The sequence below is a fragment of the Martes martes genome (genome assembly GCF_963455335.1).
Source record: "Martes martes genome assembly, chromosome: 1".
Taxonomy (NCBI): domain Eukaryota; kingdom Metazoa; phylum Chordata; class Mammalia; order Carnivora; family Mustelidae; genus Martes; species Martes martes.
In genome coordinates, this window is record NC_137888.1 from 15,393,501 (window position 1) to 15,407,711 (window position 14,211).

Here is a 14,211-nt window from a genome sequence, read left to right on the forward strand (position 1 = left end):
ACTTTTAAAAAAATGCAGAATCTGATTCAATAGTCCTAAGGTGGACTTGACAGTCTGCATTTTTTTTTTAAATTTACCTATTTATTTGACAGAGAGAGAGAGATCACAAGTAGGCAGAGAGGCAGGCAGAGAGAGAGAGGGAAGCAGGCTCCCCGCTGAGCAGAGAGCCCGATGCGGGGCTCGATCCCAGGACCCTGAGATCCTGACCTGAGCCGAAGGCAGAGGCCTAATCCACTGAGCCACCCAGGTGCCCCAGTCTGCATTTTTTTTTTTTTTTTAAGATTTATTTGTCTATTTGAGAGAGGGAGAGCGCGCACAAGCAGGAGGGGTTAAGGGGGATGGTGAGAGAACATGAAGCCCACTCTTGCTGTGTGCACAGAGCACAGAGCCCAGAGGCGGGCTTCAATTCCAAGATGCCCAGATCAGGACCTGAGCTGAAATCAAGAGTGGTAGCTTAACCAACTGCGCCATCCAGGGGCCCCTCTGCATTTCTAATAAACGCCCAGGTGATTAGGATGATTGCATTTTGCGTCAACCATTTCCCCGTTTCCACAGCCACTACCGTATCATTCCTCCGCTACCTTTACGTGAAAATGGCCCTAGTACGGATCATCCCAATTTCCTATCCGCTAAGAGAGGAACAAATCCGGTTCCCTGAAAGCGGGAAAAGAGAGGATTTGAAGCTTCAGGGCTCATGGTTGGCCTCTTATTGGGCACGGATGACGTCACTCATAAAGGCGGGGCTCTAGTTGTGACGTTTCCGGCGGCGGATGGTGAAGGATGCGGCGGGAGGCGGGAGCGGAAGTGGGGCGGTGGGAGGGCGGGGTGGGTGGCGGAAGGGGAGGGCCGGGGAAGTCGCTCTAGTCTGCCCTTTTCCGGCGACAGGGGCCGGAAGTTGTGGCCCGGCCGTGTCAACCAGGGGGCTGCGGGCTGAGAGTGCGGGTGAGACGGCGACCATGGGCGGGAAGAACAAGCAGCGGACCAAGGGGAACCTGAGGGTGAGCGTGGAGGGGCTCGGCGGGCCGGGGAGTCCTCATTTCGCATTCGCTGTCTGTACCACGCGCGCGTCCAGAGGGCGTGTGGAGCGCGGCTGTAGGGAGGCGTGTGTTTGCGTGTCGAGTGTGACCTCTCTGTTGTGTGTTCGTCCCCACGAACGGGGTGAGTTGTCTGTGAGCAGATTGGGGATTTGTGAGAGGAAAAAATGTTCCATGCCAGAGCTGTCTCCACCCGAACACACATCCTACAATTTCCATTAAGGAATGGTTCAGTATCCGTTTCAATGGGAAGGTTACCTGGCCAGGCTAGCGGGGGTGGGGGTGGCTGGCACTGGGAACAAGGGAGTTGGGTAGAAAGCGTTTAGAGTGAGCCTCGTGTGCAGGGCATTTCGGATCATGTCGCTCTGTTGCTCAAAAACCTGCTGGGGCTCCCCAGATTTCTCGAGGTAAAGGCCAGATCCCTAAACGATAGTAAACATGGTATGGGGTTATCCTCTGGCCCCTTCCTTTCTCGGGCACCATCTTCAGCTTCCAGGATCCTCGCTCGCTCGATCCAGCCTCACTGACTTCTTCACCGAGCCTTGACCTTGCCTGGCAGGCTCCCTAACGCTCTTTATTAGACAGCTAGAAATTTTGCCTGAGACACCCCAGTGAGGTCTGTCATGGTCGCCCTATTTTAAATTATAGCCCTCCTCCCACTCCCTGTGCTCCTTTCCTGCTTTATTTTACTTTTTTGCACTTAGGACTTCTTACATACTGTATAACTTTCTAAGTCTGTCTTCATTTACTGTCTTGCTTCACTGGGATGTATTATGAAGGCAGGTGTTTTATGGAGGCTATTGTCCTAGGAGCCTAGAACAAGGATTAGTGTATAGTAGAAGCTCACCAAATACTCTGTTTTTTAAAAGATTTTATTTATTTATTTATTTGAGAGAGAGAGAGAGAGAGAGAGGCCGGCCACAAGTAGGGGGAGCAGCAGAGGGAGAGGGAAATGCAGGCTCCCCACTGACCAGGGAGCCCACCACGGTGGGCGCACTCTGTCCCAGGACCCTGGTGTCATGACCAGAGCTGAAGGTAGAGGCTTACTGACTGAGCCACCCAGGTGCCCCTAAATACTTGTTTAAAGAAGACCCAAAAGTAGATTAAACTTATGATTAAGGACATTATAAGAATGTATTTTTACAGTATTAAGCTTGTTATGGCATAGTTCAGTGTTATGAGAAAGCATTTTTCCTGTTTCTGATCAAATTCTAGTGATATCAGTACAACATTTTGTTAGATCTGTCACTTAATCTGTTTTTGGCCTATGGTACCAACTATAATAATAGTAACTTGTCTTGTGCTGGTACTGTGTTAAGCCCTTTAATTGCATTCTTAGTTAAGTTTAATTTTCTTATTTAAACAATTTTAAAAAATTTTAAAAATATTCCAAATATAAGGATAAGTTGCAAAAATATTAGACTGACAAGCCGTATTTTTTTTTAAAGATTTTATTTATTTATTTGACAGAAAGAGATCACAAGTAGGCAGAGAGGCAGGCAGAGAGAGAGGGGGAAGCAGGCTCCCCGCTGAGCAGAGAGCCCAATGCAGGGCTTGATTCCAGGACCCTGAGATCATGACCTGAGCCGAAGGCAGAGGCTTTAACCCACTGAGCCACCCAGGTGCCCCAGCCATATGTTTTTTTTTACCTAGATCCATCAATTGTTAATATTTGGTCACATTTGTTTTCTTTCTCTAAATATACGTATTTTGCTGAACCATATGAGAATTAATTGCATCTATCATGACATTTAACTGCTGAGTCCTTCAACACATATATTCGAAACAAAGGCAATTCTTTTTCATAACCATGAACAATTACAACATGCATAAAATTTAACCTCAGTGTACTACTGTCTAATAATATGTAACATTGTATTCAGATTTCTGTAGTCATCTCAATAATGTTCTGTATAACTTGTTTTTAGATACAGCATTTTTAAAAACACCTAGGATACAATGAAGGATTGAGTGATTCCATTCATTTAACCATTTAGCTCTAGGTGGTTTTCCTTTGGGATTTTCTTTTTTTTTCTTTTTCTTTTGAGGGCAGTTCTTTTATGATGGACAATTTGGAAAAGTCTAGGGCACTTTTGCTTAATTTATTGTCTGATTGTTCCTTATGGGGAGATTCAGGGTAAACAATTTTTGATAGGAATGCTTCATAGATGATATATCATCATCAGTGCATCAGGGTGCACATTCTGCTTGTTCGTTCCATTTTTGGTGTTGTTTAATCACTTGGTTAAGGTGATGTCCATTGTAAATGTATCTTTTTCTGTCGGCTATTAACAGATAACATGGGGAGTGGTATTTTGAGACTGGGAGTAATCTGTTTTCTCACAAACTTTCACCTAATGGTTTTAGCATCCTTTGGTGATCCTTGCTGGAATCAGTTTTTAATGGTTTAAACATTTACATTTAATTTTGACAACCCAAGTAATGACTTAGTTACTATTTTCTCATTTTAAAGTTGATGGTACTGGGGCATCTGGGTGGCTCAGTCGTTAGGCATCTGCCTTTGCCTCATCATGATCCCAGGGTTCTGGGATCCGAGCGCCACTTCGGGCTCCTGCTCCACAGGAAACCTATTCTCCCTCTCCCGACTCCCCGTGCCTGTGTTCCCTCTCTGTGTCTCTGTCAAAAAATAAATAAATAAAATCTTAAAAAAAAAAAAAGATGGTGGTACTAAGGCTTAGAGAAAGGGCAAGTTGCTTAGTTGAGATTTGAATTTAAGAATGGCATTCTTGGGTGGCTCAGTGGGTTAAGCCTCTGCCTTTGGCTCAGGTCATGGTCTCAGGGTCCTGGGATTGAGGCCCACATCAGGCTCTTTGCTCAGCAGGGAGCCTACTTCCCCCTCTCCCCCCACCCCCCGCCTCTCTGTCTACTTGTGACCTCTCTCTCTCTCTGTTAAATGAATAAATAAAATCTTAAAAAAAAAAAAAAGAATGGCATTCTTTCATTCAACAGAAGACTTTGAGTACTGAATGCCATGTACTCAAAGATCATAGACAGATGTTTCTTTTTTTTTTTTTAAGATTTTATTTATTTGACAGAGAGAGATCACAAGTAAGCAGAGAGAGAGAGAGAGAGAGAGGGAGAGAGAGGGAAGCAGGCTCCCTGCTGAGCAGAGAGCCCGATGCGGGACTTGATCCCAGGACCCTGAGATCATGACCTGAGCCGAAGGCAGCGGCTTAACCCACTGAGCCACCCAGGTGCCCCCATAGACAGATGTTTCTTATTCTTGAACTATTAATTTGTTGATAGACATATAAGTAAGCAAATGATTATAATGTATTGAAGAATTATGATATAGGTATGAGTAGAAAGAAGATAGGAGAATGGAAAAAGAATGGTAATTGACCTGAAGGAGGTAAGCAGTGAAAACAAGAGTGTGTTTTGAAGGATGAGTAGGAGTTTGTCAGGCAGTGAAAAGGAAGAAAAGGTTTTCAGGTAAAGAGAAAAGATTACACAAAGATCAGATTGTGAAAGGCATAGCATATTCAGAAAACTGAATTGGGACTGGAGCATAAGTGGTGGTAGCAAAATTGGGAGAAGAGAGGGGGAACTGTGACAAGGGAAGAAGAGTGTCAGAGATAAGCCTGGGGAAAGCTAAGGCCAGATGGGGAAAGACCTAAGTCTTCCTGAGTTTGGCCTTTGAACTGTAGACTTAGGATTGCTACTTCTACTACTTTGAGAGGACAGGCACAAAAGAATATAGGTGTAGTATAAGAAAATTAACTTCCAGGGGGCACCTGGGTGGCTCAGTGGGTTAAAGCCTCTGCCTTCAGCTCAGGTCATGATCCCAGGGTCCTGGGATAGAGTCCCACATCGGACTCTCTGCTCAGCAGCGAGCCTGCTTCCCTTCCTCTCTCTCTGCCTGCCTCTCTGCCTACCTGTGATCTCTGTCTGTCAAATTAAATAAAATCTTTAAAAAAAAAATTAACTTCCAGAAATAGAATCAAGGTTCTTATTCTTGAACTGTAGGTATAAGCATTTAACATGCAGTAGAGGAAGTAACAAGAAACAGTAACTGTATTTTAAACTCAAAGTAGGGACGTCTGGGTGGCTCAGTGGGTTAAAGCCTCTGCTTTCGGCTCAGGTCATGATCCTAGGGTCCTGGGATCGAGCCCCGCGTTGGGCTCTCTGCTCAGCAGGGAGCCTGCTTCCCTTCCTCTCTCTCTGCATGTCTCTCTGCCTACTTGTGATCTCTGTCTGTCAAATAAATAAATAAAATCTTTAAAAAAAAAACTCAAAGTAGACATTGAATAAAAGATATAGTATATTTTTGAAATAATTTGTTACTTTAAAACTGGAAGTTGGAAATCTGATACCTTTTCTTCTGTAAGTAGTTATCACTATCAGCTTGGATATTTCAGGTTAGTTCAGAATTCAGCCTTGACTCTTTTAGCTTTTTTTTTTTTTTTTTTTTAAATACACTTCAGGCCCAGCATGGAGTCCAGTGCGGGGCTTGAACTCATGACCCTGAGATCAATACCTGAGCTGAGATCAAGAGTGGGATGCTTAACTGACTGAGCCACCCAGGAATCCCTTGACTCCTTTGGCTTTTAGCATTAATTTTTATACTATTTCATTATTCTGCTTTATAATAAAATTTAATAATTGATATAGATAAAATTCTGAAGTCCTGATGTTATCATATTTAGTTTTCTGAATTGTATTATAGTTCACTAACTTCCACTATAGCTGTTTATCCTTATACCAGTATTGAGAAAGGTGAACTGAATAATGTTAGTTCATTTAAGAAAGTTCTAAAATAGATAACCTTTTTTTAAATCAGTTTTAAATGCTACTGTTTTGAAAAAAAAATGTAATTCAGGTTATCATTTTCATTTCTGGTTACTCATTTCAGTTTAGAAAACAGTCCAGATTATTTCTTGACAGGTGAGTTTTTCAAACACAATTTTGCTAGATTTGAGCAAATTGAGTCACACATTTAGGTAGCTCTTTCAACCATTGTTAGAAAGAAATCAGGAAACAGGTGAATTAATTAATTAAAGGAAGAGGTGAATTTAAATAGATTGTAATGTCATCCTGGACAATGAACTGAGGCATTTTCTTTCTTTCTTTCTTTTTTTTTTAAAACATTTTATTTATTTATTTGCCAGAGAGAGAGAGATCACAAGTAGGCAGAGAGGCAGGCAGAGAGAGAGGGGGAAGCAGGCTCCCCACTGAGCAGAGAGCCCCACGCAGGACTCGATCCCAGGACCCTGAGACCACGACCCGAGCCGAAGGCAGAGGCTTAACCCACTGAGCCATCCAGGCGCCCCTCTTTTTTTTTTTTTTTAAGGTTTTATTTAAAATCTTAAAGAGAGTGCATGTGAGCGGGGGAGGGGTAGAGGGAGAGAGAGACTCTCAAGCAGACTCCACGCTGAGCATAGAGTCCAATGCAGGGCTCAGTCTCACAACACCTGAGATCATGACCTGAGCTGAAACCAAATAGTTGGAGGCTTAACCAACTGAGCCACCCAGGCATCCCAGAGGTATTTTTCTATTAGATGACAATGAATATGTTACATTCTTTCAGCAGTTTAAATATTTTTTTTGTTACAACCAGCTCCTTAACTTTTTGTACTAGAAAGCTACTATATTGAGTATCCATCTAACAAAGTACTGACTATGGTTCAAAGGAGTGTATCTTATATGCTGACCATTGAATTGATTTTATGTCCATAGTAATGTAATTTGTATCCATTATAGCTCAAAGAAGTTAGGGTAACTCTGTGTATGTGGAAATGAGTGTGCCTACCTTCAAGGATCTCCTAATCTTAGAAACAGCCGTCATTAGACTTGTCCCATGGTGGTGGTTTAATAAATATTTGTTGAATGGATGAATGAAAAGATGTAAGTCACGTGTGAATTAATTTATATCATTACATAGTACACATATGTGTGTGTGTATATATTTAATTTGGAAATTAAAAATTTTATAAAATAGTACTTATTCTTACCAAATGTGATCCATTCTGTGTTTTAAAGTTTTTTTCTATTTTTTGGAAATGCTGTCATGACCTATTAAGTTGATACTGTGAGCCACTAATGGATTGTATCTAATTTAATCAACATTGTTCTGATGTTTAGCAGACCAGGAAACAGCACTAGGGTCATTATTTTTTTTTTCCAGCTTTTTTTCTTTTTTTAATTAAATTTTTTTATTTTAATAAACATATAATGTATTTTTATCCCCAGGGGTACAGGTCTGTGAATCGCCAGGTTTACACATTTCACAGCACTCATCATAGCACATACCCTCCCCAATGTCCATTTCCCCACCACCCTCTCCCGTCCCCCCTCCCCCCAGCAACCCTCAGTCTGTTTCTTGAGATTGAGTCTTTTATGGTTTGTCTCCCTCCCAATCCCATCTTTTCATTTTTTCTTTTCCTACCTCCCACTAGGGTCATTATTGATAGGTTCTTGGTGATGGGAACATTGCAGTAGATGAAATCTTAGGCTAGGAAATAAGAAGTTCTCAAGTAAGGGTGCCTACGTGGTTCAGTTGGTTAAGCATCTGCCTTTGGCTCAGGTCATGATTGATTCCAGGGTCCTGGGATCAAGTCCCATGTCAGGCTTATTTGCTTCTCCCTCTCCCTCTCCCCCAACTTGTGCTCTCACTCTCTCACTCTCTGAAATAAATAAATAAATAAAATCTTTTTTAAAAAGTTATCAAATAAAAGCTGTTCCTCTCGGAGAATTGTCAAGGACAAGAACACAAAGTTAAATTTCGAATGCTTCTTGTACTCTGATTTTTTTTCTCCCAACTTTCTTATCAGCCTTCAAACAGTGGCCGAGCTGCAGAACTGCTTGCCAAAGAACAGGGAACGGTGCCTGGATTTATTGGTTTTGGAACATCTCAGAGTGACCTAGGCTATGTTCCTGCTATTCAAGGAGCTGAAGAAATTGACAGTCTTGTAGATTCTGATTTCCGAATGGTGCTGCGGAAACTTTCTAAGAAAGATGTCACGACAAAATTAAAAGCAAGTTTTATGTTTTTCATAAAAATGAGCAAGAAAATCCTTTTGTTAAAACAAAATTTCATTGGTATACTTTATGTAAAGAAAAATGAGCAATCATTTATCACTAATAAGTTCTTTTACAGTTGTACTTTTTTCTGACACACAGACATAAGCTTAGTTTTTACCTTTTATCTTCTGGGTTATAAATTAGTTTGTTGTTCTGTACGTATTTGGACCACTTTGGAATTCTGGGTGTATGGTTTTTCCCATCACAGAACGTAATTTTGACCGTGTAGTGTTAAATGGAGTTTTTTATTTGTATACGTTTTATTTAAAAAAAAAAAAAAAGTTTCTATGCTGTGAAGGAACTCTTCAGATTAGTCCCATATGGCATAAACAGAAGCAATGTATTCTCCTGTTGCATAAAATAGACTAAGCTTCTGGAACAGAATAAATATAATCAATAGCCAATATTGTGGCTGTTGGTCCTTAGTAATGTTGCTAATTTATTTTTAGGCTATGCAGGAATTTGGAACCATGTGTACAGAGAGAGACACAGAAATCGTGAAAGGAGTCCTTCCATACTGGCCAAGAATTTTCTGCAAAATTTCACTTGTAAGTATTCAAAAACTAGTATACTAGTTTTGTTTGTTTGTTTGTTTTGTTATAGTTTTTGATTGAAGTCATGGGGATTGTTAAATTTATATGATTCATTTTTGGTGAAAATTATAAAATGTTATGTCAGTATTATGCAGATTGGATCATGTTAGTTGTATAAAGTATATTGGGAGTCTGATTTCAGAAATTGGGTAATACTAGAGAATTACCTAGATACTTTCTAGTCATAGTAAAATTTGAGTTTAATTTCTTTGCATGTTTGCTGCAAAAGAGTGAGTAGTGAGTGTGACTTGCTCAGTATTCAATGCCTGATCTTGAGTCTATCTTGAATAGTTTTTATCTCATGCAGGTAGGGGAAAAGGAAAAATTAATCAAATTCTCACAATTTTTAAACTTAATAATTTTAGTTTAGCACTGCCCATAGGTGAATTCTTATTAATGGGTCATCATAGCATATCCAGAAATGTCTGTATTTGTATTTTTATGGGCTAGAGCTATTTTAAACAATGTTGTATTTTCAATAGGACCATGATCGCCGGGTTCGAGAAGCCACACAGCAGGCTTTTGAAAAACTTATTCTTAAAGTGAAGAAACACTTGGCTCCTTACTTAAAAAGTTTAATGGGCTATTGGCTAATGGCTCAGTGTGATACTTACACACCAGCTGCATCTGCAGCAAAAGATGCCTTTGAAGCTGCTTTCCCTCCAAGCAAGCAACCTGAAGCCATAGCATTTTGTAAGGATGAAATTGCTAGTGTAAGTTCTTAGAACTGTTCTCTCTTTTTTTTCCTCAAATATTTAAGGGATATAAAGCATATTATAATGACAACTCTTTTATGTGGCCTTGTGAAGGAATAAGTAAGTAAAATATTCCTAATGGAAGAGGACCTTTTAAAAATGGTGTTTAACAAAATTGACCATTTTTGATTTTTAACGTAAGTAACATTTTGGATTGAATCTTTGTAAGTTATTTAAATGTTTCATCTTTAATTTATAAATCTTAGTCATAGTACTTAAAAGATTTCGGTTTATGCTTTATGTTACAAAATCTGAAGAAAGAATCTAAAAAATAAATCTAAGTTTATTTTCCCTCACATTTCTCTATCAGTACATGTATACAGATCTACTTCATTTTTTTTTTTTTGGCTTTCTGATATGGATGTACAATGGTTTATTTAATCCCTTTTATATTAATGAACATTTGGGGTTTTCTCTCAGTTTTTTATTATAACAAATACTGCTTCAGTGAACAATCCTTGAATAGATCTCTTCATACCCTGTGGGAGTGATGGAATTTATAGTAACCGTATGTTGGGTCAGAGGATAAGAACATATAAAATTTTTGTAGATTGTGATAAATTGCCCTTCAGAAGACCATAAAAATAGCCTTACATATCTTTCCACCTAACACCTCCTAAATACACATGTGCATTCTGTTTCCGTGTTTAGGTTCTTGGTTCTTCCATTCTTTATTTTTCAGGTTTACCAAGTTTGCTTTTCTAGGGACAGGGTTTGTAGCTTTAATCATATTCTCAAAGGGAGTTCTATAACCCGAGAATCATTGGTTTATTTAAAATATCAAAGTGATAAGTGTTGTGAGAGTGAAATGTGATGAGTTGGAACACTAAGGGTTTTAGAAAATGGATTTTGAGACAACTGATTTGGCTGTTCATAGTTTTTCATTTGGTTGATTTTTTTGTTCTTGGTTTTATTATGGACGGATAACTGTTCATTGAATATGTGGATTATTTCCTCCATTATTCTCACTTTACTTGATTATGTATACAGATACTGAGTTTGAACTTTCCCAAGTTCAAAACCAATTTTGTAGAGAAGAGTTAGGCAAATGAAGACCAAAATGTCAGATTTATAGGTATTACATTATACTGTCCATAAGAACATAGGTTCTCAGTCATACCATTGGGTATGCCCCATTAGTTTTGCATGTGACCTTGGGCAAGTTTCTGTGCCTTCATTTCTTCATCTGTTAAAGTGGAAATTTTACTTTATTGTGAAGTTGTGAGGATTATTTTAATTAATGGATGAAATGTGTTCAAAGCAATACTGAACATGTGGAAAAACTAACTGAATGTTACCTGTTGTTATTGCTGATAAAAGGGGTACTAGAACAGTAGGTTCCCTAGTCTGCACCCTGGAAGTAGGCAGACTTACCCACTTTGAATGGAACCTTAGACTTTCCTCCATGATGAAGCAGAGCACAACATGTGGTCTCCTCTGTGAGCTGGGAGGCACTCAAAAAGAGGGGAGAGGAAAACAACCTAATTTCTCTCCCAAACTTGCTTATCGGGAATTCTACTGCTGTGTAGAAGAGGAATGGAGGAGCAAGAGACAAGGAATATTTAAGGGAAAATTCCTCTTGACAGGTACTGAAGATGTTCAGAAGAAGTACCCTCTCCTTTTTACTGCCAAAGCAGTCAACCTTGGGGATTGATAGGGAAAGAAAAATAGATGAAGTTCAAATCATTTAGTTTTGCTCCTTAATTTGCTACTTTTTTGGGATAGGGGTAAACACTTTAAGGTCAGATAAGGTTGATGCTTGAACTATTCACCATTGACAGTTCAAAAAAATCTCAAGGCTATGGAATTTTCACCCCTCTCTAGGTGCTGCAGGATCATCTTATAAAGGAAACACCTGATACACTCAGTGACCCACAGTGAGTTATGTTCTATCTATGTAACTTATCTTAAGGATTTCTTTCGCTCATAAATAATAAGATGATCATTTCAAGGTCACATTTTTTAAAAAAGGGTTTGTAAAAGTAGAGCTGAAAATACTTAATATAATGCTATATGTCAGGTGCTGTTTTAAGTGTTTTTACTTGCAAGTTGTCCTGTTATTTAATTGGAATTATCTGGAAGTTATGTGTCTTAATTCTTTTACAAAGAAATATTTTTATATTTTTCCCACATTTACCTTTTGATAGTCCTAGCAGGAATCATTTTAAGGTCTGGTTAAAGTAGTGAAGAACTATGGATAGTTCTGTTGAAAGAGTAGTAAAATGTCCCATTTACTTTTATGTACTAATAAACTAGTAGAAGTTCATAATGGGAAGTAATCTTAGATGGACTGATACCCGTTTCCTAGAATGATTTTGCTACTGAGAGCAGTATATTTGCAGTTTTTTCCAAGCCACAGCTTTTAATCTACTTTGACCTTGTATTAGTTGAAAATATGTGATTAAAATTCTGTTTATGTTTGTATTTTAAGGGAGGAAGGTTGGCACAGGGAGAGAGAATGTAGAAATAAAGCAACTTCAGTAGCTGTTTAATGATAAAACATTTAAAATAGAAGTGCCAAATATGTAGTTTGGCTTATTCTCAATCCTTATATATATTTATTTTCTTTTCACATCAAGAACGGTTCCAGAGGAAGAAAGAGAAGCTAAATTCTATCGGGTTGTAACTTGTTCCTTATTGGCATTAAAAAAACTGCTTTGCCTGTTACCTGATAATGAGCTTGATTCTCTGGAGGAGAAATTTAAGTCTCTTTTATCACAGAATAAATTTTGGAAGTATGGAAAACACAGTATACCTCAGGTATCTTAATCTTTTATTGTAAGCATTTCTGTGATTCCTTTTTTCCACTTTGATATTGTTTATATTTTTGCTTTATGCATATTATTTGTATTTAAAACTGTGAACACATCTTTGTGGTTGGACGGAATTCCTCTTTTACTGCAATATTATTGTATTTTCACTTTTTTATTTAGTTATTTAGACCTCAAATTCTGAGTTATATTATCATACTCCTCTGTTCATGGAGCTTCAAAATTGTTTTGGGTGAGGCTCTTCTAACTTAATGCATTTTTTTCTCTTTTGTCTCTGCTTCCCTCTCCATCCTCCACTTCTACCAGCTAACCATTCTAAATGTGCATAGTGTATGTCCTTTTGTATATAAAGTTGGTGCTTGTTATTCATGGTAATTAGGTTATATGAAGAACCTAGGAACATTGAATTAGTGAATACTGAAGCATTGGTCTTAGGGGAAATACAAGATTAGGTGCCTGCGAGTCTTTGGTCTCATCATTTTTCTCAGTTGGTCAATATATAACCTTGTTTAATGTATGTTTAAAAACATCTTAATATATATTGCTTATTCATTAACATTAAACTCATGGACAATAGCACTAGAAGTCCCACCTGAATGAAGCTTATCTAACACGAATTTTATCTGTTAGGCGCATCACAGCCTTTTTGCTTGTATTTTTAATTCACATAAATGGTATTATGTTTCATTCCATTTATTTTTTACTTAGTAGTTCTTTTTTTAAAAGATTTTACTTATTTATTTGACAGAGAAGACAGCGAGAGAGGGAATACAAGCAGGGGGATTGGGAGAGGGAGAAGTAGTCAGGAACCCCGATGTGGGTCTCCATCTCAGAACCCTGGGATCATGACTTGAGCCGAAGGCAGACAATGACTGGGCCACCCAGGCACCCCTTACTTAGTACTTCTTAAGTACTGGGTGGCTCAGTTGGTTAAGTGTCTTAACTGTTGATTTTGGCTCAGGTCATGATCTTAGGGTCATGAGATTGAACCTTTTGTTGGGCTCAACTCTAAGCATGGAGCCTGCTTAAGATTCTCTGTCTCGGGACCCTGGGTGGCTCAGTGGGTTAAAGCCTCTGCTTTCGGCTCAGGTCATGGTCCCAGGGTCCTGGGATCGAGTCCCACATCGGGCTCTCTGCTCAGCAGGGAGCCTGCTTCCTCCTCTCTCTCTGCCTGCCTCTCTGCCTACTTGTGATCTCTGTCTGTCAAATAAATAAATAAAATCTTTAAAAAAAAAAAAAAAAAAGATTCTCTGTCTCTCCAAAAAAAAAAAAGAAAGAAAGAGTACTAAAATACTTTAAATCTATCATGTTCTTATATGTATATTTGGTCCGTGCCTTTCAACTTTTGTGTAGTATTCAGAAATTTGCATCCCTTCCATTTTACCCACACTGCCTTCTCTCAGTGGTGGAGACCCTGATTGCCTCCAACTCCCTGCCCTCACAAACAGTGCAGCAGTGAACATCTTCATATACCTTCAGATCTGCAAGGATTTCTTTTTCTGAAATTCTCTTAACTTCTGAATTGCTGAATCAAAGGGTATATGCTTACTTAATTTTTTGAGTGATGCCAGATTGTTCACCTGAATATTAGTCTCAACTGTCATTGCATGATGAGTCCTCTCTATATATCCTTATATTCTAGCCAGAACTGAGCATCATTCAGCCCCCAAATTTTTATCTCTCTAACAGGAGTTCAAATGATAGTTGTAATTACTCTGCTGACTGGTGACTTTTAGCATCTCTACATAAGCTTTTAAAATTTTTGTATTTCTTCTGTAAACTACTTGTGTATATCTTTCTCTTTCTTTTGAAGTTTTCTTATTTTACAAGAGTTCTTTGTTTATCCTAAATACTTCTGTTGTTTTTAGGCATTGCAAGTAATCTTCCATTGTCACCTTTCCTAGGTCGTCTTTATTTATTATTTATTAATTTTAAAATATTTTTTTATTTATTAGAGAGAGAGACAGCAAGCACAAGCAGGGGGAGAGGCAGAGGGAGAGGGAAAAGCAGACTTCCC

At 38.8% G+C, this 14,211-nt stretch overlaps 1 protein-coding gene across 1 annotated transcript in view; it reads left to right on the forward strand.

The window, feature by feature from the left end:
- The first annotated feature begins 873 nt into the window (after nucleotides 1-873).
- LTN1 (listerin E3 ubiquitin protein ligase 1) overlaps nucleotides 874-14,211 on the forward strand; it is a 67,626-nt gene continuing 54,288 nt past the window's right edge. The window contains exons 1-6 of the mRNA XM_080804933.1: nucleotides 874-998; nucleotides 7,826-8,029; nucleotides 8,525-8,623; nucleotides 9,151-9,381; nucleotides 11,248-11,300; nucleotides 12,003-12,183. Coding sequence (XP_080661059.1) covers nucleotides 957-998; nucleotides 7,826-8,029; nucleotides 8,525-8,623; nucleotides 9,151-9,381; nucleotides 11,248-11,300; nucleotides 12,003-12,183 — 810 coding nt within the window. The 5' untranslated portion in view covers nucleotides 874-956. The remainder of the gene's footprint in view (nucleotides 999-7,825; nucleotides 8,030-8,524; nucleotides 8,624-9,150; nucleotides 9,382-11,247; nucleotides 11,301-12,002; nucleotides 12,184-14,211) is intronic.